General features: G+C 41.6%; 2 protein-coding genes across 3 annotated transcripts in view; both read left to right on the top strand.

Annotated features, from left to right (window-relative positions):
- The window catches only part of YPEL2 (yippee like 2), a 184,902-nt gene that overhangs the window by 128,465 nt on the left and 29,595 nt on the right, over positions 1–26,842 (top strand). The window lies entirely within an intron of this gene.
- The window catches only part of DHX40 (DEAH-box helicase 40), a 28,548-nt gene continuing 16,937 nt past the window's right edge, over positions 15,232–26,842 (top strand). Inside the window, exons 1-10 of one of the 2 annotated variants that reach the window (XM_032784942.2) lie at positions 15,232–15,308; positions 16,465–16,672; positions 17,041–17,186; positions 18,090–18,209; positions 20,068–20,298; positions 20,549–20,615; positions 21,908–22,039; positions 23,724–23,823; positions 24,353–24,439; positions 24,950–25,132. In XM_032784942.2, the coding sequence (XP_032640833.1) occupies positions 16,489–16,672; positions 17,041–17,186; positions 18,090–18,209; positions 20,068–20,298; positions 20,549–20,615; positions 21,908–22,039; positions 23,724–23,823; positions 24,353–24,439; positions 24,950–25,132 (1,250 nt within the window). In that variant the 5' untranslated portion in view covers positions 15,232–15,308; positions 16,465–16,488. Of the gene's footprint in view, positions 15,309–16,464; positions 16,673–17,040; positions 17,187–18,056; positions 18,210–20,067; positions 20,299–20,548; positions 20,616–21,907; positions 22,040–23,723; positions 23,824–24,352; positions 24,440–24,949; positions 25,133–26,842 lie in introns of those variants that run through there. The other variant, XM_032784943.2, reaches the window with a different exon arrangement.

Here is a 26,842-nt window from a genome sequence, read left to right as displayed (position 1 = left end):
ACTGCTTCACTGAGTCTGCAAACAGCCCGAAACAATAGTTTTGAGAGGCCTGAATCGCCCCCACCTTATCTCAGCAGAGTGTTTAACTTTGGACTAACAATGACAATATAATATTAATATTAGCTCTTTCATGTTAGAAACATCCAGACCTCAGAGACCTTCAATAGTGGATTTCAATAGATATTTATTTTAGAGAAGAAAGGTTAAATGGATCCTTTACATCAGTATCACTTAACTAGAAGCCAATTAGAGAAGTTAAACCAATGAAGGGTCTTTCCATACTGCCTGCCATTAGAGTGTAACAGGGACAGATGGCAAATGATACTTATGGCCATTGGTGATAGGTGGAATTATGAAGGGGAAATTTTCTCGTATTGATAAAAGTGATGGGAGGTGGGCAGAGATATACAGGAGGTCAGACTAAAGAATTATAATGGTCCCTTCCAGACTTTTGTTATTTGCAGTGTTTGTTGTAGTCGTGTTGGTCATAGGATAGGAGAGAGAAGGTGGGTGAGGTAATATTTTTTATTGGACCAACTTCTGTGGATGGAAGCTCAAAAGCTTGTCCTTTCCATCAACAGAAGTTGGTCCAATCAATGATATTACATCACCCACCTTGTCTCCTTTTAGCCTTGACATCTATTCATCTGAATGGTTACAAACACAGGGGAAAAACTGTAGTGTAGACAGGCCTAGCTCCAGTGGCCCTGATTTCAGGGGAAATGGGGATCTTTGCAGCTTGGTTTCTTCTCTAGTCTCTGCACAGTTACCAGATGCAGAGCTACATGGGCCTGGTGAGATGCAGTGTAATCCTTCCAGCAGCTCTTTCTATGAGGCTTTTTATAGGAGCCAGGGAGTCTTCATGCTATCTCCAATTATAAGGGAACCATTTAGGTTAGTGTGTAATGGACTTGAAAGGATCTGAGTGGAAACCAGAGTGAAATCAGCTTGGAACAACGGCAAAATCATAACACGGGGGAGAAAGCCCTGCACTGTCCCAATCTCTCATCATAATGTATCCAGACTTGTTGGCTCTTGCTGTACAAGGTTTGTAAACTACTCAGCTCTGCTAGTGAAAGGTACAAGTGTGACAGGTTCCTCACTTGATTCACACAGAAGATACAGCACAGACAGGTGCAATGCAAGCTTCTTCTATGACACACCTCCAGCACTGATCCCCTGGTGTGATCTGGAGAGACTAGGCTGAGTGGAGAGAGGGAAGTTAATTCCTTGGCCTTTATCCTGAGCCTGCTAGTGAAGGTGACAATTACAATGTAGGTTTTAGTCATGAGGACACATATCCACTGGGAACGTAACTGACATCTTTCACCCTTCCTGCCTCCCTCCCCCAAACCTCTACTCATTTCACATCTGCTATTGAACAGCTGTGAGATTGCAACACCTGCCATTCCCACCAACTAGGGCCTCAATCAATCCAGCGAAAGGCTCTGTATCCTGTTAGCAACAATCCCCTCAACCATTCAACTTCCTCGCCTTGCCCTCTCAAGCTGCTACGCCTAAAGCATTTGAGATTGTTTGCGGCAAGCGTCTACTACTCAAGTCTTTGTTATGTCAGAGTGAAATGTGAAAAATGCATTAAAAGTGTCATGCTTTATCAATTGCTACATTGTATGGGAGTTGCATTATACATTTCAAGGGTCATTGTAGAAAACAATAGATTAAATGAATTTAGTACTCTGGCTTCAATTATCTGGATTTTAAATATAAAAGAGAGTCACCTCTGTTTGTAAATAAATATGCTGCTTGCCTGGTTATATACTCCCAGTATCACAGATTAGATACCTGTCACACAGCTGTGGGTTGAAACCCAGAGGTTTTTTGCTCCTGTTACTAGGATCATCCTGCTGTCATATGGATGTTATAGCTCACTACTCCCCTACTGTATTTCATCGCTGAGTACAAAACTTCATGGATAATATGATCTGCAGTGCCAACCTAGTTATAGAAACAAAGAACATTATCAGTAAGGCCTTGATTCTGCAAGGAGGTGAGCGCCATCACGTGGAGACGCTCCTGATTTATATTGCTGTAAGTGAGAACCTAGTAGGACTTTCTGGCTACTGTGCTTCTCAGTCTAATTAAGAAAGGGAGGAAGTCCTGATAATCACATGTCAGTATTTTCAGAAACAAAGCAGGCATGCAAATTCCTTGAGTGGAGGGACTGTCTCTTTTTATTATCTGTGTATGTGTGTATTGTGACCGGCACAGTGGGGCCCTGATCTCTGATGGGAGCCTGTGGTCGCTATCATAGTCCAAAAAGTAATCTGCAAAATAGCACTCAAGTGTAATAAATGTGATGGATTGATTTGTATGACGACCTGTGATGGAAAGATAAAAGTAGCTGGCTGAACAGCTGCACAGCAGTTACACAAAATTAACTAAGTTTGGTATTAAATGAGCTAGGACCTTTAAGATACAAGTAATGTTGCCTGTAGGGGGATAGGACTAGCTGGCTCAAGGGGTTGCTAATTGTGATTTATACTGCAGTAGCACCAAGAGACCCCAATCATAGACCAGGGTTCCAGTGTGCTGGGTGCTGCACAAATGCAGAACAATAAGAAAGTCCCTCCCTTGAGGAGCTTACAAGCTAAGTACTTAGATCTGATGTCCCTCACTTATGGATCACTCTTCAATTCCTAATGGACAAACATCCACACCCCAAAAAACACCATTGCAGGTGACAACCACATGGTAGTGTTGGCAGAAGGCCATGGAAACTGAACTCCCATCTCAACAGCTAGCTGTGGACCCTTTAGCTCAGGATTGAGAGTTCCTTGGTAAGGCACCATGGAGGGGCACTGGCACTGCTCTTTTCTGTGCTCTCTCTGTTCTGAGGACTTCACGTTAAACGTACTTTTTAAATAATGAATTCTAATCCAAATTGAAATGGGATATCTTTTTCCTTTGGTCAGATGAGGACCCAAGAAGCTGCATTTTGACCTAGTATTGTGACTAAAGTATAGGTTGGAAGGAGAGACCAGAAAGTAATTAGAGTAATCACTGTGAGAAATTATGAAAGGAGGGCTCTGCTGCAAAAAGCCTGGTTAAAAATCCTATGAATCGTCCACAGGCCAGTGGTAGCTGAAGAAAAGAAAACCTGATGATAAATGTTTTGTTATGCTTTTGAACAGAATATAAAACAGAATGCTATTGAATCCCCAGCGTGTGGGCTAGAGATTTAAAAACCTGTGCACACTGTGTACTGAACAAAAGTACCACCACAAAAGAGATGGAATACTGGCAATCAATAACTTCATTTTAAGACATTATGAATCAATTAACTGGAGCATATCCACTACTGCATCTAAATTAAACATCTCGAAGTGCAGGGAAAGGGGGAAAAAGGATTTCAGACAATTTTCAACAAAGCAATTCATCTTGGTGTTGTCTCCATAACAAAGATATTTAAAGCCCATATTGAGTGATATCATTAGGCAAAGACAGAAAAAATCCAAATACCCAGTCCTGGAGGGTATCTGCTATACCAGAGGAGGAGGACTTGAAGGAGAATTTCTTATAGTAAATAGCATTGTCACAGTTGGGAGAAAATATGGTTTGAGCCTATGCATTTCAAAGAGACCTACATCAGGGGCATTTGATCTTTGTCTAAACGAGGGCTTTGTTTGCAGTTTGCTGGGAACCTAAGGGTCACACCGAGCACCTGACCTTGACAGGTGTTAGGTGCCTCCTGTAGGACCCTGTAGGCTCTTAGATATAATAGTGATGAGGCACATATCAGAACTAGGTACACATTGTTTCCTTTCCCACAGTTATGGTTAGTGTTAATCAATAGCTCTGTAACTTGTGATAGTTTTAACCATGTGTCACTGGGTTCAAAATGCCTTGTGCCAAACACAGAACAGGCTATTTAGTTATTCTCTAACTTGAATTGACACAGAAATCATTCTAACAAAGTCTAATGTTATCCCAAGTACACTTGTCTTGGTGGTGAAAGACCTGAGTCATGTCAGGTTATTCAAACACTCAGGATGCACAAACTTTAACTTCAGTCAGCACCTTTCAGGATTGGATACCTGGTTTGCATCAAATAGAGCAGACTACAGTCACTGTAATTTGAATATAGAAGTTAAGTCATTGGGCCCTGATTCACTGGTGTGTTTAAACGCTTTGCTGAACTAGAGCTATGGAACACTGGATGCTAGGACCTGTAGGATCTAGTATAGATGCAATAAATCAACCACTGAACACTCTCCTGTCAAGTCCAGTACTCCACCAGAATGAAGAGTGCAAGCAGAGTTGACAGGAGACACCACGGTAAGTAGATCTAAGTACGTTGACTTCAGCGACGCTATTCATGTAGCTGAAGTTGCGTATCTTAGATCGACCCTGTGTGGTAGTGTAGACAAGCCCATAGTTTCTATGTTAATCCCTTATGAAACCTGTGAGTTGCATCTCAGTTCTAAAAATTTGGCTCATCACAACCTGCACTGTAGAGCACAGGTCTCTGTCAGATCAAATACAATGCCTAGGAGGCTACGTTGGTTTAAATAAAAACATGAGCCTCTTGAATAATATTAATCGGACACAAGATTGGAAAGCCAAGGAAATCTCTTGTGCCTACTACAGAAAAGTGCATTTGTCATAATAATTCAAACATATTGTTCACAGTACAAGTGAACCAGACCATGGCCTTCTAAATTCAGACTGGGGTGTCAAGAGACAGAAGTTCAGTCAATAGTAAACTGTGAGACAGAATGTAAGGGCCTAAGACTCCAACAGCAAATTAAATATATGCAGCAACCACCAAACTGGGAAAACTAAAAGTAATTTTAAAAAGACTCATTATTAACTATTAGCTCAGATTCTGCCATACGGAATAGTATAATTAAACTGCACGTGATCAATTACCTTAATGCACTTTTACCACTGGTATAATACTCTCTACTGGATCACTCTCTGATTAAGGTTGCTGTAATTTTGTTCCCCAATTACTTTAGGCTGCCTTCTAGAATAAGGGACTGAGCTTTATTCAGGAGATCAGTCTCTAGAGGCAAAGATTTCAATGTGGCTGTTTAACTGGGGCAGATCTAGATGTGCATATGGGAGCCACAACTCAGACAAATGGCTAGTGTTCATCCAACCACTAGCTTTATATCTATGGCAAAAAAGAAGCACCCACTGTTGGATCAAGATACTTCCTACAAGAATATTTTGGACTATAATAATAATATATTGGACTATTTAAAAAAATTAAAATAGCCAGCTATTAAAAGGGGAGAAATATTCTTCAAATACTTAAAAGCCCTCTTCAGATATCACACAATTTTACAGGCCTATCGTGTGCAAAATTCCAAAGCAATTTAGGATCTAGCCTGAAATCCTTATCTCCCTTGGGAGCCATTGCAAAACATGCCAGATACAAATCCTCAAGACAATGACACTTGATAAGGAAATAATAATTAATTATTCTTATGGGATATGTGTACATGGAGCTGTGCAATAGCTTACTTGTGCCACATACCAGGATCCTGACCTGAAAGAGCCTACAATCTAAGGGCTCAATCCATGATGTGGAAAGCACCTCCCAGCTCCTGTACACTTGAGAGCAAGATAGGCACAGAGTACCATGTGAGTGTGGATGCTATACAGACCAAACACAATGTGACATATGGTCCTTATAGTGGGAATAATGGAATATCTGGCTAAGCTAAAGAGTTGGAGCTGAGTGAATAATGTGTTTTTAATATGGTCAGATTATTCATATTGAAAGACGATAAGAGCCCCTAAGAATGAATGGAAGACAACAACTCTCTAAACAAGGCAGCACGTTAACTAAATGCAGTTATAATAGGTTCTATTAAAAAAATTCATTAGCTTATGTGGGATTTGGGGAAACGTAAACTTGCTTTTTAACATAAAGGCTTTGGGTGGGGACCTTTACAGTTCCCCACTTAATTTTCTATTCCACATTGCACAAAATGTATTAAATATGTAATGGGTATGTTCTGTGCTAATGGGCACTGTCCTGCCAAATCCCATTCACACTAAGTGGAAGAGAATAGATCTGCCCATATCCTCTTTATGTTCTTTCAAGTTGAAGGATAGGTACAATGTTTTTCTGATAACACCAACTTTTGCTTCCCAAGGAAGTTTAAAAATCTGCTCAGTTTACAGTCGAGATACTTTGTTTTACGTGGAATTCTGATTCTTCTAGAACCCTCCCCTGGAGTAAGATCTGTGTCTTTGTATAATTGTTTGCATATAAGGATATTTCAGACTTATATGTAGTTCCTTACGTTGGAGGATCTCAAAGTGCTTCCCAAATATTAGTTAACCCTTCGTTCTTGGGATGCACTCTCAGTAAGCATCCACAAAGCTAATTCATTCTCTGCCTTCAAATCCCTCCTCAGAACTCCTTTGCCATGCTGCTCACTAGAACTTGACAACACTTAGGATGCTTGGGAGCTGCCTATCATGCTGATCAATATTCTCTCATTGTTTACTTATACTCACCCATCTGTCTGTATCCATCTATTATCTCTTGTTTTTATACTAAGATTGTAAACTCCTTGGGACAGGGACCATCTTTTTGGTTCTGTGTTTGTGCAGCACCTAACACAATGGGGTCTTGGTCCATGACAAGGGCTCCTAGGTATATAGTAATACAAATGGTAAATAATAATGAAACTCAAAACACCCTGGTCTATTGTATCCATTTTATTGATAGGGAAACTGAAGTTTAAAGCAGTGGATTGATGTGTCTAGGGCAGGGGGTAGCCAATTATTTTTTGTCAAGGTACAAATGTCTTGGTCAACATATAATCAAGGATAGACTCCAGAGAACATAATAATAACCAAACAACAACAATGATGATCATAATAAGTAAATGAAAAGATTGCGGGGTCTGTTCAAAAGTGTCTGGTGGTCCAGATTTGGCCTGTGGTCCGCCTATTGACTGTCCCAGTCTAGGGCCTCACAGAGAGTGGCAGAGCTGGGAATAGAACTCAGCAGTCTTCCTTCCTCTGATCATGAGACAACTAGCACTATGTGTCCTATTAACTGAACATTGTACTATAAATCTCAGGATTCATGATGTGTAAGGCTAGCATCTTAAGAAACCAGGGTGTGTGGGTCTGAATTTTCTAGCAGAATGGCTCTGGTAGAGATGGGCGATTAACCACTGGAATAAACTACCAAGGGAAGTGGCAGATTCTCCATCTCGTGATATTTGCAAATCAAGTCTGGATGCCTTTTGGGGACATATGCTCTCATCAGACAAAAGTTATTGGCTCAATACAGGGATAACTGGGTGACATTCTCTGGCCTGTGATATACATGAGGTCAGACTAGATGACAGAATAATCCCTCTGGCCTTAAACTTGAAGAATGTATCATATAAAATACTTGGCTGCAGCACACCGAGCACAGCTATGTCAGTACTTTGCTTGCATACAGAATGTCTCATTTATTAAATAATAGTAGTAATGTGGAAATTCCACAAGCTCCATCTAGGTGAATTATCTGAAGGGCTGCTGCCTCTCTGACAAGACCTAATCTTTTCTGTGGAGCCTTTAAATGGTAAAAGAAACTTGTAAAACCCTAGGGTTATATTATAGACCCACTCACATGTAGTGTACCAAACATTATGCTGTGTATCCCCAGGGATGCTGAAGGGGTCGTGCACAAGGAAGAGAAGGAACGAGATACAACTGTTTTGTTTGGCAAATCATGGACAAACTGAATGAGCTGCTATTCAGAGGGGGCCCACTAGACAGGCCTGCTTCTTTTTATAAGGATGCACAAAGCCACCAGTCTCTAGTGACAAAGTTCTGTAAGGCACTTTAATCTCAGCCGTCTCGCTGTCAGACGAGCTCTGAACGTGGAGCACAACATCTCAAAACACAGTAGCTTGAGGGACAGCAGCTAAGATGCTGAAGGAAAGAAAGAGCTCAAGAGGGCAATCCATACGTGAAAGTTCCCAGTGTAAGCAGGATTAGTGGAAAGAAAATAGACTGCCCATTAAAATTCATGAAGACACACAATTTAAGACTCATGAATAACAGTGCTGCAATTATGTAGTGTCAGGGTTTTTTTCAGTGCCACAGAGAGAAATTAAGTCATTAACATGATGTGTGTGTGGCTGCCATGTGCTCCCCTTTTGTTGCTGATGCTCAGACAGACCTATTAAGTGTTCAAGGTAACCCTGGCGAATTGGTCATGACGGTGCATGGTGGCAATAAAGAGGAAGTGGGTGATGGGCTTTGTGACCTGGCTACAAAGTATGTCTGATGAAAAGTTGAAAATTAAGAGCAAAAATATTGCTGAGAGTGATGATTTATTTTAAATGTATTTCATTGGGAGAAAAAGCCAAGTCTGTAACATTATTGTCAGTCACTGACAATTCTGGCTGTCCAGAGCACAGTGTTTTACCTAAACCTTCCTCTTAAGAAGCTGCAGGTTTGACTTGTGATTAAGACCCTGGACTAGAACTCAGGAAATCTTGGTTCAGTTCCCCCCTCTGCCAAAATTTTTCTCTGTGACCTTGGGAAAGTCATTTACTTGCTCTGTGCCTCAGTTCCTCATCTGTAAAATGTAGGTAACAACTAAATATTTCACAAAGGTGATGAGGATGCAATCATTAATGGCCTTGAGGTGCTCACACATTATGGTGATAGGCGACATATGTATTCTTATATTAGATTAACAGATCCCATATTAGCTATCTTCTTAATTAAGATACATCTAGCACTTCCTTCAAAATGAAGGCAAGGGAAGGAGGTGGCAGAAAAGAGGTAAGTGATCCTTTAATCACAATATGCAACGAGGGCTGTGGCATCCACCGAATTTTGAGTTCCCATTCAGGTCTGTTGAAAAAAAGTTGCAATATCTGTCATACTGTCCTTTCCCAAAGTGATTCTGAAGCTCCTCTTGCATCTGTTGAATGAAAGGATGCCAGGGTTCTGACTTGTCCTTTGTGCTGCCCAAAAGGTTACTATGTGAAGAGGATATCCTACTTAATAGGTTGCAGAAATGCTCACATCAAAATGTCCAGTGCAGGGAATTGGACAGTCCATTTCTAGTTTGTCTGTCACAGGGCTATATCTCAGGGAGAATCACTGATTTTTTTTTCCATCTCAGAGTGCTGTCATTTAGGAGGGATCATGTACTAAAGGCAAAATATCAATCTTATTATAAGATATGAATGGATCAGTACAGATTTTTGTCAAAAACTTGGCAACATCTAGACTGTTCTAATCACAATGATAGAGTATGTGTCGGGCAGTTTTGAAGCATTTGCGGAGTGTTCCATTTAGCAATTTGTACTGGGTCTGATAAGATGGGACGACAGGGACCAAGGAACTCAGATACCATGGTGACAAGGGAGGTATAAATGTCTAATGAGAAATTTTGCTGTCATTTACACTGGTGTGACTCTACAATGACTCCACAGACTTCAATGGACTTTCATCAGATTTACATCAATATAACTGAAGTAGAATTTGTCCCACTTTTAGTGAGGCAAGTGTGTCCTGCTGGTTTTCTAGGGAGAGTTCTTTACCGGTGTCTTGCTGCCAGATACTATTAAGTTCTTCCCACTGTGGGGTTGTAGGTGGAGCAGAAAGGGGCCCAATGTATGCCACTCAGGCAACCTAAATAAGCCCTACAAGGGGCATAAGTAGCCTCTTGAATAAATCCATGCTCAGGCAGTCTCCCTGGCTCGTGTAGCAGGTATATGGTTAAGTCACAGCCCTGGTGCAGTCTATTGGGAATTGGAAGCCTAGGTAAATTATTGATTCTTTTGCTCATTTGATAAGGAAATCAGAAAAGGGATGAGATCTGATATGCAAGGATATCTTCAAAGCTTATGACTAGTTGAGGTGCAGGCCTGAAAAGTCCCTAATACCTTTAATTACTGCAGGTATAAAAAACTAGGATTTGAAGAGAACATACTGTGCAGTGCTTAAGGTGGACTTCCTGAAGGATGGTACAGTTCTGAAATTATGTAGCTAGGGACTCTATGGCTGGGCAAGCACTGTAGTGGAGAGAAGGGAACAGTCTATCTGGCTCCTCTTTCCAGGAAAACTATAGAGGAGCAGTGGCTACTGATATTAACAAAGGCTTTTAGTTTTGAATCCACTGTACAAAATGTGTCCCTAATCTAAACATATGCAAGTTATGAGGGTTTAAAAAAACAGAAGACCCTATTAAATTCCTTTTCAGCATCTAAAAAGGCTAATACTATGCATTTTTCTGCCCAGACTGCCTCCAGTACTCTGTGTACATTTATATAACAAGCACCCATTTCTAACTAACTGTGCCTGATCTTCTGAGAGGAGACTGGGAAGGAAATGTTTTAATCTTAAGGACAGAATTTTTGGTAAGATTTTAAGATCTAGACTGTTCTAAAGTCTACACTGCTGTAAGAACACTGCTTTGGACCCTGGCCTTATGTAGCTGTATATAAAATGTTACAGAGATAAAAAATGTTTTAAGGGTTGTAGGAAATGTGTTTGGTTTTTTTCCCCCACAAAGACTGCACTACATGATACATCTTAGGCAGTGGCTTCAAAAGAGTGTCATAGAGTTGTTTATAATACTCAGCACTCGAACCATCTGTGCATTTCTAGATTTCTGTAATTGAGAGAGAGAGATTGCAAACAGCTGAGTCCAGGTATTAACCACAGTGATCTTTTTATTCATAACTTGCACCTGACATCTCCAACAAGCACAGCAATAATTGGTGTATGCTGTGTGTCTGAGTCTGTAGTTAAAATTAAAAAGCATGATCTGGCCAGGCATGTAAGGGTGGTATAGTACCATAGTGAAATGATAACCTGGACAGAAATATCATAGCCAAAGTTTAATTTGCAAAGGAATAACTTATAGTTTGATTAAAAACCACTTAGCCCTATCATCATTGATATATATGGAACTATGCAATTGCATAAAATTAAAGACATGCATAAGTCTTTGCAGGATTGGGGCATGAGGGCTGATTCTATAACCGTTACTCATTCTGAGAAGCACTCAGAGATGCTAAGGTCAGAAGGAACCATTAAGATCATCTCGTCTGACCTCCTAACCATGACTCAGTCTCTTTGCCTTTAATGGGTCTCAACACATGAACGCAGTCTACTCAATATGAAGACTGAAGAATAAGCCCCATGTCCCCATCTGTAAAAGAAGACAATATTTAGTAACTTCATAATGGGGTTTGGAGGCAAAAACTGTCTGTTTGTAAAGTACTTTAAATTCCTCATTTGAAAGTACTATTGAACTGCAAAGTATTATAAGAGAAAATCCGTGAAAAATTAGAGTATAGGAGGCATCTTCTTCCAACTGTGATGCTCCTGGAAAAATTCTACAAATAATACTGTATCTGGAGTAACCATCCTCCAGGTAGTGATACAGATCTTCTTTTTGAGCAGTGTTGCTGACTTGTAGCTAGTGACACAAAGGATGGGCATTAACGTAATGGATATCAGAAAAAGGAAACTCTTTACTTTCTGAGGTTGGGCTATGTAAAACACTGGCTTATGTTACGTATGTCTGCAACCAAATTAAAGCTCAGGGATCGCTGTTCTTGTCAGCTCCCATATATGGAGATTCCGGGCTCATGATTATCTGTCTCTACTTGTTCAGTGTCATTAATAGATGTGGTTTTCTCTCCAGCCATGCTGTGTTCATCATGGAACAGACCATCTCTTCCAGAACAGGGAAAGAGAAATTCCCCAAGGAATTCAGAGTTCACCTCTTGGAAGGTTGGTGATAAAACAGGTTTGTACAACTACGGACTGAAATATTTCCTGTACTCAACTATTTCTCTGCTCAGCAGAAAGCAAAACACATTCACTGTTGTGCGTCCAGCACAATTTGGCTAGAGTAGGTGGCAGTGTAGCATTGTCCTCTTTCAGTAGCAAATTTGCAGTGGTGTCTAAACCTAATCCCTAGGCCAAGAGCAATTTTTTCTAGCAAACCTGAAAGCAAAAGTGCAACCCCACATAGCACATTTATTAGCATAGCAGCTATAAGGATGGGGATGCCATGTTATTAGTGGATGGAGCAAGGAATGGTAGATGGGATTCCTGGATTGTTTCCCCAGCTCTGCCAAATTGCTGTTGGTGCAAACCTCTTAATCAGTGTCTGTTTTCCCCATCTGCAAAACTGAGATAATATCTCAAGGGGGTGTGGGGTGTAATTCATTGATGTTTAAGCAGCATGAGATTCTTGGTTGAAAGGCACGATATACTGCAGAGACAAAGTTCAAAACTGCCAAAGAGTATGATTAAAACCAAACATGTCATCCCTACCCTAAGAGGGGAAAAAAATCATCTCACCTGGCTCCATAAACCGTTACAGTGTAAAACTGCTTACGTACAAAGTGTGAGTCATGTCTGATTAAGATAAAACCTGTTAGGAAGATAAACCATGTACATCTGAGTATCACTGAATAAATTACCCTCTCTAAAAATGTGCCAAGAAAATGCAGTGATGGAATATTTGCAGTCCTCACTAGGGATTAGTAAAACAGTTAATTTGAATGCTATTAGCTGAGTGAGTTACTAGTAGCAACATAACACTACCACATTTTAAGGTAATAAATCAGGTACATATTTCTAAAATGAAGTCATAGCATATTGTGTATTGTCACATCCTATACTGTATCCTGAGTGAAGAGAATTATATATTGATTATACTAATATAGGTGTAAAACTGAATGTTTTTCATGCTTCAAGATAAACATTAATGTCATTTTGGGTAATTTCTGTAGAAGTTTTCAGGTAGACATGGAGGATTTATGGCTCCTGAGTGTCTGAATATCTTGTAATCAAACATGGGAATATAAAAGCTGCAAGACAGAATGGTATGTGAATGATTTGTCAAAAGCTGATGAGCAATTTTGTGCTATTGGCTAATAGATGAGTTTTTTGTCACTGGATACAAATGGTTCACTGCACTGATGAACTGATCATAACAAGTGTGTATATATGTTTGGAGGTGTCTAATGATGATGATATTTGGCAGCGATATATCTTCAAAGAGCTTTGCAAATATTAACTAATCAGTATTTGCAACTTCCTGTGAGCTACGTAGGTAATATATTTAAATATTATCCCAATTTTTTTCAGTTGGAGATACTGAAGTTTAGAAGTTAAATACCTTGCCCATGATGGCAACGGGAGTCAGTGGTGGGTGCAGGGCCGGCGCTTCCATTGAGGCGAACTAGGCAATCGCCTAGGGCGCCAGGATTTTCGAGGGGCGGCATTTTGCTGGGGGGGCGGCAGGCGGCTCCGGTGGACCTGCTGCAGTCATGCCTGCGGAGGGTCCGTTGGTCCGTGGCTCCGGTGGAGCTGCTGCAGGCATTCCTGTGGCAGCTCCACTGGAGCCACGGACCAATGGACCCTCCGCAGAAATGGCTGCGGCAGCTCCACTGGAGCCGCAGAAGCAGCGAGCAGGGCGGCAAAATGGCTGTGCACCTAGGGCACGAAAAACTCTAGTGTCGGTCCTGGGTGGGTGTAGGATTAGAACCTAGGAGTTTCTGGTTCCTAGTTCTGTGCTTATGTGATAAGAGAAATTTACCATGTGGTACTCATCACTTATTTATCCCAGTGAGAGGTGAAACATTCTTAATGCATATAAACAGGGTTCTTAAAGACAGACTAAATCTTAGGATGTACATACAATTTCTGTAGAAAGCGACAGAGTCCTGTGGCACCTTATAGACTAACAGAAGTATTGGAGCATAAGCTTTCATGGGTGAATATGCTCCAGTACTTCTGTTATCTGTAATGTGCCACAGGACTCTTTGTCGCTTTTTACAGATCCAGACTAACACGGCTACCCCTCTGATAATTGAAACAATTTCTGCATATCCTTTCTAACAATAGTGGATATATTGATGACTAGCTTGATGAAAGGAAGTGCCATCCAAACCCTTCTCTTCACCATATTTAATCCTTTGATTACTGATTTTACTGTTAAATAACATAGAAATCTTACTTTCAGTGGAAACAGAAATACTGCATTTACGTTTTACTTGGGGATTTGTGTTTTTTTCCTATAATCTTTAAGTATGCCTAGCTTGCCACCTTCTGGGCATGTTGGGATTTACACATCAGAGTATCAAAACCAGAAAATATTCAGCAGAGGTTCTTCAATCAAAATGAAAATATCACAGGTGTGTATTAAATTGTATTAAGCAAAAGGAGGCTTTTGATTTTGTTCAGATGTCTTTGTTTCATCATATACTTAATGTCACTTTACAATCTAGTTAAGTTTGAAACTGTACTATAATATTTCCAAATATGTTGTGACAATTTATTGTTTTTAGGGAAAGATTGCCCTATTAATGGGTCACTTGCAGGTTGTTTAAACACTCCCTGAACCTTTTTTTATTTAATCAACAAATGTTTTTGTTATTATTTAAGTTGTTCCATATAGGATTTACAGCAAACATTGCAGCCTTTGGGCTAGTGCATGAGAACCAGAAAATGAAACCAATTAGGAAGCCTGTATCAGCAAACTAGAACAGGCTGCTCTATTCACTTTCTCCAAGCTAAGTGAAATGCAAAAACCAGTGTCAACAGTGACAATGAGAGTCTTTTGGTTTGAATAACCAACTCTGTTACTATTTAGTGACAGAGATAAGGGTTTAAGCAAAAGCAGGGATCTTATTCACCGCCACCTTGCACCCTTCTTTCCACCTGTGACAAGTGGGGGTAAAGTGTTACCCTCTCAGCCCAGTGGGATCTCACATTCACATTCACTTAGATGGCATTGGGGCGGACGACTGGTAAAGGGCCTGGGCAGTCAGGGCCCTACTACATTTAATAGGGCAGCCCCATGGCTCAAAGGGCCGCTGTGCGCCCGAGTGGGCCTCTGCCCGTCTCCATGCTTTATGGCACCTATCCCCCTATTGCCAGGGCGAGCTGTGGGATTCACGCAGGGCCCAAGGAGAGGCCTTGGCTGAAGCCGCCCCACTGGGCTGCGAGACAGCAGAGCTCCTGGGATGGCGGGCCCCTCGGGGCAGGTCCCGTGTCCCCCAGCTTGTAGGGAGTGGAGAACGGGGCCCAGGGCAGAGCTGGCAGGACTGGGGCACTCAGCTGACCCTTAGCAGGGCGCAGGGGTTATGTTGAGAGCAGTGCAGAGGGAGGGGCGTGGCCTGGGTAGGAGGGGGTGGGGTCACAATTTCCCAGAACCTGTTCCGTTTCCCTGGCTGCAGCGCCCTTAAGTAAACACGAAACGTCATCAAAGCGCGCCGGCTTCAACTTCCGAGTAGGGAGGAGAGACCGGCTGGAGTCACGTGTCAGATACCTGTGAAAAGGTAGGGGAAGCTCCGCCCACTGGGGAGCGCTGGGGTGGGGCCCTCCCGTTCCTCATGGATATGGCGGCGTCCTGTCCCTACTGCGGTCGCGGGGAGTAATGGAGTCCCGCCCCGCGTTCTTGGGGCTGTGACGAGGGTGTATGTGTGAGAAATGGTTTCTGTTCGCCGCCTTCCGTCCCAGGGGGAGTTGGTGTGTGTGTCATGGCTGCTGCCCAGCCCCCTCCCTCTCTTGGTTACTAGTGTGTGGGGGTGTCATGGCTCCTGCCCGGCCCCCTCCCACCCTGCCCTGGTTATTGAAGGGGGGCGGTTCATGGTTCCTGCCTGGCGCCCTCCCACCCTCCCGTGGTTACTTGGGGCTGGGGGTTCATGGTTCCTGCCTGGCCCCCTTCTTCCCTCCACTAGTTACGGGGTTGTGTGTGTCATGGTTCGTACCCTGCCCCCTCGCTTCCCTGGTTACTGTGGGGGTGGGGCGGTTATGACATGGTATCTGTCTGGCCCCCTCCCTTCCCTGGTTACTAGTGTGTGGAGGTGTCGTGGCTCCTGCCTGGTCCCCTCCCTCCCCTGGTTACTAGCGGGTGTCATGGCTCTTGCCCCAACTCCTTCCTCTCCCTAGTTATTGGGTCTGGAGGGGGTGTCATGGATCATGCCCAGCTCTCTTCTTTCCCTGGTTACTCTCTGCGTTTTGGGGATGAGTGAAATGGCACCTGCCTGCTCCCCACCCCCCCAGTTAATGGGGAATGTGGAATGGTGGGGTTCATGTACGCAGTGTAAAAGTGTAGCTGTGTTCTCCAGTACACTGCTAGGTTTTGGGCAGGGACCATTTCATCCCCACAAACCCAGTATTGTGGAGTTCAGTATTTGCACTAGCCATCCTAACTGAAGAGTTGTGTTCTCTCTCCTGTGAGAGTCCCAAGTCTGTGCTTTAGCAGGGTTGAATTCTGCTGTTGGAAAGCTGTCTGGAAAATATCCTGAGCTGACTCCACCTTCTGCTAGCTCCTGAATTTCATCTCATTAGGATTAGTCTGAGAGAGGACCTGTTTTCCCTGTTCAATGCTAATGTGAAATATAGAACACTTACTGTGTACTGTGATACAAATATCAAACATGCAAGTAATTATAACTTCGGGAGGTGTATTTATCTATCTGTGCACCACAGGAAAGCATTCAAATTGTTGTCCGAATGGAAAGAAAAGGCAGTTGCCGAAAGGAAAAAGACAAAGGAAACTCCGACTTCAGAGCCCTCCCTATTCACAGATACAGGAAGAAACTAGTTGAGGCTGTGAGAGAGAATTCATTTCTTATTGTGACTGGAGAGACAGGGAGTGGCAAAACTACCCAGCTCCCTAAATATCTATTTGAAGAAGGTAACTGTTTATTTTCTCCTTAAGATGCTATTGGTGAAATGTAAAACCCTTCAGTTAGACAACACTCTTAATATACTCTTTAAAATGCAAGTAATCTTCATATTTCTTGTCCTTCTGTTTCCAGGAGGCTCACAAATGCTAGTCACTCCCCTCTCCAGAAATTGTCAGCAAAATAGATCAAAGAAAATAAATATATATTTTTAAAACTTAGAACAAAGATGATCTGTGTTGGACTTCACTGGTTTGTGAGAGGAGGGGGAGATGTTAGTCAGTGAAATCAGTCAGTGAAGCCTTTAAAAATATATTAGCAAGAGTTAACATGCCATGAAGGTAATTCATTGATGATGCAATTTCCTTGCCTTTTGTAGGCTTTGCAAAGCATGGAGTGATTGGTGTGACTCAGCCACGCCGGGTAGCTACCATGTCAGCGGCTCAGAGAGTGGCTGAGGAGATGAACTCTTCACTAGGAAGCAGAGTGGGATATCAGGTTCGCTTTGAGGACTACACCTCTGAGGTACAAGTTGAAGATTATTTATTAATGTTATTTTAAAAAAATAATTTCTCTTAATGGAGCAAGATAAATCATTGCATTCTGGGCCCTGTTATCTCTGTGTGGCACATCTCCATTTTAAAAGAGGTGACTGCAAGTGATTCCATTTAATACAAATCAGGTGCTGCCCTTGAGTTCCTGGCAAGTTGTCAATATCACCTATGTAAAATAAAGCTGTGTGTCAATACCTTTCAGTGAAGTTGTCCTTAAGCTACATGCACATTGCACATTACATAAAGTTGCTTGCTTCAGAGTTTGGATTCTCATCTTGATCTGTATTGTGGATTAGTTTAAATCTAAAATTGCTTTTTTGCCAACCAGAAAGTCTGTTTTGAATTGCATTCTGTATGTGCATTGTTGTGAATCTCCACCAGAGATTCAATCTTAGCAGTCTGAAATATGGCTCAAATCAATTTTATATGCTGTACATGTTTTCATAGCATATTACAACTGAAGCTTTGCCACAGAACCCACAAATTCTCATCAAGAAGGTTGTTTTTTAAACAGTCTGAATGTGCATGCTAGGTGGATACTTGACTGTGATTTTGTAATTAGAATGATTGGATTGTCATTAGGAGATGATGCTGAGATCCCACAATTAAGAAAAGCATTGCACATATTAGAAATATAGCACTTCAGAAATGTTGTAAATAGTGGACTTTGTGTATTTGTAAAGTATTTCAGAAAACTTAGCAAGTGTCTTTTGTAGCTGAGGCGTAGCATGTTAGTTATAGCATCCAAAGTCTTTCACTGAACCTTGGTAAGTCTAAATGATCAACTTCACTCCGTAGTCACTCCTGATATGTGACTGTATGTAATGAAATCCATATCCAGGGCAATAACTGAATGGATGGTTAAACTATTCAGGGTACTGCAATCAAGTATATGACTGATGGCTGCTTACTGAGACAGATACTGGCAGATCTCCATCTTACCAAATACAGTGTCATTATACTGGATGAAGCCCATGAGCGGAGCTTAAGCACAGTGAGTATTGCTTTATTTGACACACATTATTCAGTATAACTAAAAGAAACTTGCAGTTCTGTTCTCTATAGGTTCTTCTGCTGCACTCCTTCTCTTAGTACGTGAAGTGATATGACTAACATTTGTCATGAATTTGTTCTCCCATTCCTCTCCAAGGGGAGAAGTGTTTGCAATGGAGTGTCTTGTTTTTGTAGGTTGATGGGATGTGTGTGTGGTTTTTGATTTGTTTTTTGTTTTTTAATGAAAGTACATGTCACTGTGTATTTGAGAGAGAAGGCCAGGTCAAAGAAGCACACCTCAGCGTGGAAAGTGATAAGGTTTGTGTTGGTCCTTAGTTCCTGGAGACATTAATTCTGTTTAGTTCAGTTATAAGAGACTAAAAAGATGATACTCTGCCCCTTGATAACATCTTTCATTTAAGGATCTCAAAGTGCTTTACGTGCTAACTAAAGCTCATGACCTTCCTGTGTGACTTCACCATTATACGGAAGCAGCTGAAATATTTTTAACTGATCCATAGAACAGTTAAGTGATTTATCTAGAATCTTTTACAGTGAATTGGTGTTAGAGATTAGACTAGAACCCAGGGGTCCTGACTCCATGCTACACTTCTAATAATTAAACATGTTGTTCCCCCTTATGTGCACCATCCGGATAGAGAAGGTCCATGTAGCATAGGCTTTTTCTTCTCTTTGAATGCCTTGAGGTTTACAGTTTGTCTATATGAAGTTGTAGTGCTTCTGTTTGCCTGTTCAGTTTGGGTCACTTTCTCCACTGTTGTGATCTACTTATTCCTTCCTTTGGCTGTTGCACAATCCCCACGGCCTTCTGGGTGGGTGTGAGGCAGTCCTCTGAAACCAATGGTCTGTGCTTCTGGTGTATTCTTTTGACTTCACCACAGCATGAACTGGCTGCTTCTTCACTGAAATTGTAACATCTGTCAGTTTTAGGTCCTGTCAGCACTGTGTCTGGCACTGTTAGCTACAGTTCTGTTCAAAAACAGCAGTCAAGCTGTCAGTTTTTTCAGCGTGAATGTTACTAGCAAGGTTCCAGTGCACAAAGTGGATGGGAATTTTTTTTTTAAACAAACATGCTAGCTGAAACCACGCCATTGGTTACTTCCTCACATAGTTTGTAGCACTCATGGTTTTATCATGTTACAAGCATATTTTCATTGATACAGCTGGAGTTATCAATGTTGCAAAAATATAACTATGTTCTATTACTGAAAGTTCCAGTGTTCTATTAAACTTTCGCATTAAGTCTTTTAAAGGGGTTTAAACTAAAGCACTTTTACACTTTATAAGTCTCTCCTGAGATGGGAGGATGGGGGGAAGGGTTACAGTCTTCTGACAGTTAGCCTGTGGATCTGATTTCTTCCCATACCTCTCCCTACTTCAGTTATTCTGCATTTTTTGATTTTTTGCATAATAACTGAGGAAAGAGAGACCACCTCTGAGTGCAGCACAAACACCAGCAAGGGCCATTTTTTTTCTGTGGGGGAACTACAGTACTAACAATTTTGGCACTGCTTTACAAACAGTTGCCATTTTGCAGATGAGGGGAGAATTAGGAATGAGAAACAAGGTATTTTAGCGGTATTGATTCAGCTTGCTGTTACAGAGCTGTGGAAAAAACTTGGGTTTCTTTAAGCCTACTAGCCATTTTGTTGCTGAGCTTTAGAGAGCAACCAGAATATTTACAGGAAGGAAAAAACCTTTTAAAGCATTTGTGCCCCCAAAGCACATTGCTTAATTTTGTCCTGGTTCTGGGATAAAATCAACCCTTCCCCATGTATTTCAGTGGGCATTTGTAGTCAGAAGAGTTGAGTTGCGAAGCTAAAGTGACTTTCTTTCAGGACATTTTATTTGGCTTGCTGAAGAAACTGTTTCAACAAAAGAAGCCTCTCAAGAGAAGGAAAGCCCTGAAGGTGGTGGTGATGTCAGCCACCCTGGAGGTAGACAAGCTCTCAGAGTTCTTTGGAGGCTGCGCAGTGGTGAACATTCCAGGAAGGAATTATCCCGTCCAGGAGATATTCTGCAGCCTGCTTGGTCCAAAGGATGCAGAAAGCTCTGCTTATGTTACAGAGGTATTGCTTATTTTCCTTTGCCTGTTTGCCATGTTCTCACTGTTAACTGTATGATAATGAGCTCTCAAAGAGCATTGGAGCTCATCTCTGCATGAAGTATTAAACATTTCATGCAAGGCTGGTTTCACAAGCTTCCTAGTTTTGGTGGTGGAAAGTGGGAGGAGGGAGTTGATTTACACTGTCAGTTACAGTTAGTGATGAGAAAAGCTCTAATTCCAGTAGATAATCCTGTTAGTGCTGCTTGTTTCAGGCTGTAAAAGTGACCCTGGATATCCACTTGAATGAGTCAGCAGGAGACATCTTGGTTTTTCTGACTGGTGAGAATTCCTTTTTAACTGAAAAACTCTATCCTGTACCAAATGGTGGCATTACCAACAGAAAGAATTGTCTTACTGCTGAATGCCCAGATCATCCTAGAACAATGGGCACTGGCAGCATTAGAGCTGTGTCTAGGTACATCACTGCAGCAGTGCACAACTGAACTAGGGCATGGAAGGCAAATGTAGAAAAAGTGGCTGTGGCAAACATGTAATGATTTTAAAGATTGTGGGTGGGATTTTCAAAGGGGCCTAAGTGGCTTAAGACCACAAGTCCCATTGAAAGTCTAAGTCACTTAGGCACTTTCAAAAATCCTACCCTAACGCTGTTTGGATAGCTTTTCCAACAGTGGTTATTATATACCTCTAATATTGCCTCTATTCCTGATGTTTTTGTCCTATCCTAATGTGGAGAAAGATGCCCTAACTACTCCCTGCTCCTTTGTAAACCCAGCCAAGAGTCTTTCAGGATTTTGATTGTGTGATGGCATTAGTCACTAGTGGTTATAGAAGTACAAAACAGCAAGATCAGAGTCCAGCCCCCTACCAGGGCAGGATATAGTTCCTTGAGAGAGGTGATGTTAGATAGTAAAGACGAAACCAAAAAGTTGAAAATAAACCACATCTAGTTCTACATCCGCTCTTCTGCCCTTTGGAAAAGAGAGATTCTATACAGAAAGTTTACAGCTCGCCTTACTAGGAAGCAGGAGTATGGAATCTTGTTTTATGGGATGTGAGAAGAGGAAAGAAAATGACTGGTGTGTCACTTCTTCTGAGGACCTGTTCTTACATTCCTTGCGCACCAGAACCTCTCCCTGATTTCATAGGGGCTTTAAACAAACAAAATAATCATGTTGATCAACTCTTTCCAATGTGGGAGAGAAGATAAACTCCAGGTTGGTTTTTCTGTGTTCATGTCGGAGAATGAAGCAATGCATTGTATACTTGTACAGTATAAGTGTTCCCTGCTGCTCTTCTGGAAAAGAGAAGCTCCTTAAATAATCCCCCTGGCAAAAACTCAGTTAATTTATAATTCAGGTTGCTGAAATAATGAATAAAACCCGATACAAAATACATATCTAAACCATCACTGTTGCACAAAAAAACCCTAAGGATAAAACCCAGTTTGAAAAGACTGCAAATGACCAGTTAATTTTCCTTTACCCTCACAGTTGTACTGACATCTCCACAGTATGTGTAAAAGGCCAGATTGTGTAGAGCTGTTGCAAACTAACAAGGTAAAGTCCTCACTAACTAGTTTGTATTTTAAGTGCTTCTGTATTTTGCTTTAGGACAGTCTGAGATAGAAAGAACGTGCGACTTACTTTTCCAGAGAGCGGAATCTATTGATTACTGCTATGATGTTCAAGATTGTTCTGTTGAAGGTTTGCTTATCTTACCGTTGTATGGGTCAATGCCAACAGGTAAGGTTTACTGAATTAAACATAATGTTATGTTTAGTTCATGCAGATCTTAGCTGCAGTTGTTATATGTGACATCCTGGTCAAATACTTTAATTTTGAATGGAAACAACCCAGCCATTTGCTTACCTGTTTCAGAGACTAATAAAGCAGTATTGTCACAAGCTAATCATAATCTGGCCTGGTCAGTTCTTGCTCGGGGACCATGAATTAAAATCCATATGCTGCTGGAAGCGGCAATGTTGGCTTAGAAGGCAGTGTCCTTCTCTCCAAATCTGTCCTGAATGACAGTCCTAGCATGGCAAAAGTGAATGCTGTGTTGTTGGAACTTCAATCTTTCAGTTTGTACCAAACCCCAAAGTTCTGACTACTTGTGGTTATTTAAAAATGTCATAGTGGTGTTCACAAGAATTTGCTGGCTCTGATGTCCTGGCCAAACTTCAGCACTGATGATGACATTCTGCCTCTTTGAAATTCCCCTTGCAGCCTCAATAGGAAAAGGTATTATTTTCTCTAACAAAAAAGAATTGTATTGCTGGCTGGTTCATAATGGTAGTTGGCAAAAATCCATTAAATTGTCAGATCCTGTCAATGCCTTTTCATAATGACATGTTGTCTGTCTTGTACTAAAAACACATATAACTCTTCTCGTAAAGCTATTGCATTCTTCTGCTCCCAGCAGGGAAGATTCTTGTGGTGTAACTAGAAGCTGGAGGATTCCGTAGCTATGAGTAGATCATCATACTTGCCCTAAGGATTCCTGTTATAGCTACTGTCCTTCCACCTGAGGACTGGATAGAATGATTGTTAAAGCTCATTAACTCTGCTCTTTAAGTGGCTAATGGGAGTGTTGAGTGCCAGGAAGTCTTTCTTCTTTTCAGTCCAGCGTTTGCTTTTAAAATAAAGTATCATTTCAAAAGCTTTACGTACAATTTGTGGATAATGTTTGTTATGGGGAGATGATACTCATTTTCAATTAAAATATGTTTGGTAGGGATTTGACTTAATTACTCAGTTGTGTTGCTCCAATTAATCTTAATCAAAAGTTACCTTTAAAAAAAAAAAGTGTTGCCAATAAGATATGCAGCAATAAGATTATACATACAAGAGAAGATACAAATAATGTGGTGTTACCCTATATAGAAGGTGTAAATTACTGAACTAAGTCAATCTGCAGTGTCGCTGCCTAATTTTGAAGGGTTCAAAAATGAAGGCTTCATGACCCTTATAAAAACAGATGTTTTCACTTCAGATAATCTTGAATGTGGTATTAATTCTGTGGGTGCAATGTGTAGAATGCCGAAAGGCAGAATAAATGTACATGAGAAGAGTAGGTCAGCAATCTTAAAGCCTGGAAACCTTTGTAGGGAGTATATTGGTTGATGACATGTAGGGAGGGTGCAGACCTTGTTCCCTCCCAAAAAGATGGACTGAGGGTTGAATGAGAGAGGAGTTATTTATTTTTACAACACCAAAGGTACCAGGATAGTGCTTGAAGTGCCTGGGAGCCCCATTGTACTTGGCAGTATAGCACACAACAGAAAGATGGGCTCACCTTTTAGTTTCAACCCAAAGACCTCCATTAATTTTCTGTCTTTGGTGGGTAATCTTGTCCTTTTCTAGAGATGAAATTTGACTTCTGTGCATCCTGACATAAAGGATTACTTGATGGACTGTTTCTCTTTAGATCAGCAGAGAAGAATATTTTTGCCGCCACCTCCAGGCATTAGAAAATGTGTGGTATCCACAAACGTTGCTGCAACATCTCTGACCATTGATGGAATCAGGTAACTATTTCCTATCCTTGGTAGAAGCTGTAACCGAGGAATGACTCAATGCTGCATTAGAATTGGAAAAACCTCATCCAGTTCCCCTCCCCTTCTGTTTCTGTTCTGATCCTGCTGAGTAATTACATGCCCTTTTGCAGTAAGTGACTCTTCTCTTTATGTAGACCAGAAATATGTTTGCGTCAGTTTAATAAATGACACATCCCCTTTGCTCTGGCACTCTTAAGTAGGCTTAAACTGATATTAAGAATTCTTTATCTAATTTTGAAAGCAAACCCAGTACTTTGATTCCACTAAATCAGTGTAATTTCTGTGTAGACAAGCCCTGTGTGAGGAATTCCCTCAAGGTCCATCCCATTGTAGTTCAGTAATTGGCCAGCAGAGTGCAACTATCTTCTTCCACATTTACAGACCAATGGGGTTCCATCTGACATGTTACTGTGGCTGAGGATAAGGAACCTAAGCCACTGCCTGATCTAGGTCCCTCTTCCTGCATCTTAGGGTATTTTTAATTTTTTTTTTTTTTCAGGTATGTAGTTGATAGTGGATTCGTGAAGCAGTTAAATCATAACCCCAGGGTTGGCTTGGACATACTGGAGGTGGTTCCCATTTCAAAGTAAGTTAGAAGAAAGGTCATTTACTTTCTGGTTTGAGAAGAGTCCTCAGATGTTGTTGTTTTGAATGTATTGTATGACTGCAATATTCGCAATATAAAGAAGAGCAGAGAGATTTTGGAGGCACTGCAGCACATTTAGTTTTCATTTGCAGCTTTATTAGGTCAATATTTAGAAAACATCAGGAATAGTAAATAAAACATTTTAGTAGAGCATGGTACTTTAATTTTAATCATGAGCAGTGAGGAAGAACGCACCATGTATTATCTGTAATCTGAAAATTATTTACACCATCTTTCCAACACTGAGCACAACTAATTCAAAGAAGTTCAGGAAGTTTTTGCCCAATATTATTTCTTTATGCTGTTACATTTTGCATAGCAGAGTTCCTGTACAATACATTAATTTCTTCTTCTAGAGAAAGACAAATTGCTATCACTGATCATAATTATAGGGTGCTTTGCTACTTTGATGACAAGCACAGTATTATTTTTCTTTGCTTATTTTTGGAGGAGTGAAGCAATGCAACGAGCAGGCCGAGCTGGCAGGACGTCATCTGGAAAATGCTACATGATATACAGCAAGGAATTCTGGGATCAGTGTATGCCTGATCACATGATCCCAGAGATTAAGAGAACTAGTCTTACGTCTGTGATCTTGACCTTGAAGTGCCTTGCTGTACATGATGTCATAAGGTAACCCATGGGGGAAGGAATTGTAACCTCCCTCCTGAGTCTTGGCAATGCATGTTAGAGAGTGTTGGCACCAGAAAGAGAACACACTATGTCCTGGTGGTACCAAGAACAGAATTAGGTATGAGGGTAAATGGGACGATTCCACAACATCAACTCTTGTGTCGTTTTCTTAAAAATCTCCAGCATTTGGCTGTGTTTTAGGCTTCACAGCTCTTTGGGGATCTGTCAAAACTAGCTCCTGAAATAACAGTAATCTTTGTTAGTGTTTTAAAGGAACATTGTTGAGGTTTGTATGCCTAAAACTTGACCCTTGTGGAATAAGTAACTTGAGGATCCCATGTGCCGGGTCTGTGTGTAAATATAGTGTGATAGACCCAGGCCTGTTGGGAACAGCAGAGTAGTAGAAGGGAGATATACTGGCCACTGGATAAGCAGTTTTATGTTCCCTGAGTGACCAGAGCTGGGGCTGCTCCAGGCTAATGAGAACACCTGACTCCAATTAACCTGCTAAGAGTCAGGTGAGGCTGTTAACCACCTGACTCTAAGACCCCTCTGACCCTATAAAAGGGCTCACTCCAGTCAGGCCAGAGGGAGCCAGAGGAGACAAAGTGTGTGTGAGGAACTAGGAGCAAGAGGCGTGCAAGAAGCTGAGGCCAGGTCTACACTGCGACTTTAAATCGGTTTAATGGCCGATATACTGATTTAACGCTGTATCCGTTCACACGATGTCATTAATATCGAGTTAACCGCCTCCTTAAATCGATTTCGGAACTCCTCCCAAACGAGAGGAGTAGCGCTAAATTTGATAGTGATAACTCGGATTAGGGTTCGTGTGGACGGAAATCGACGTTATTGGCCTCCGGGCGGCATCCCAGAGTGCTGCAGTGACCGCTCTGGACAGCAATCTGAACTCGGATGCAGCGTGCAGGTAAACAGGAAAAGCCCCGCGAACTTTTGAATTACATTCCTGCTTGTTCCACCGTGGAGCTCTGATCAGCACGGCTGGCGATGCAGTTCAAATCCAAAAAGAGCTCCAGCATGGACCGTACGGGAGAATACTAGGTCTGATCGCTGTATGGGGAACAAATCTGTTGTATCCAGCTCCGTTACAGAACACGAAATGCCAAAGCGTTTGAATAAAAAACTGCAGGATACACAGCGCTGCATGACAAGCGTAACGGAAGCCAGAGACTCAATGGACGCTCATGAAGGGAGGGAGGGGTACTGAGGACTCCAGACTATCCCACAGTCCACAGCAGTCTCTGAAAATTATTTCCATTCTTGTCTGAGCTCCAATGCTGTGGTTCAACACAGGGCTGCCGTGGTTCAGGAACAGCTCCTCAGTTTCTTTCCCCCACCACCACGTGAAAAAAAAGGAAAGAAATCATTCCTTGACTACTTCTATGTCACTCTATGTGTACTGAATCTGCTGGTAGACGGGACGCTACAGCACTGAAGAGCAGTATCCGCTCCTCCCATCTCCTCCTCTCTGTGTAGACGTGCTGCAGACCTGCCCACCACCAGGAGAACCGCCTAATTGTCAACATCGAGGCAACATTGCTAGCAGTAGATAGGACAGAAGCTAATAACCAGCTTAATCATTGAAACTGGGGGCTGAAAATTTTGCAATCACATTGGTATTGACTCGCTGCAATGAGTCAATCCTCCCTTATGGTGTCTAAAATAGAGTTCATCCTGCCTGACTGCTCA

The sequence above is a fragment of the Chelonoidis abingdonii genome, chromosome 20, assembly GCF_003597395.2.
Source record: "Chelonoidis abingdonii isolate Lonesome George chromosome 20, CheloAbing_2.0, whole genome shotgun sequence".
Classification (NCBI taxonomy): Eukaryota; Metazoa; Chordata; order Testudines; family Testudinidae; genus Chelonoidis; species Chelonoidis abingdonii.
This window is presented reverse-complemented; position numbering and strand designations above follow the sequence as displayed.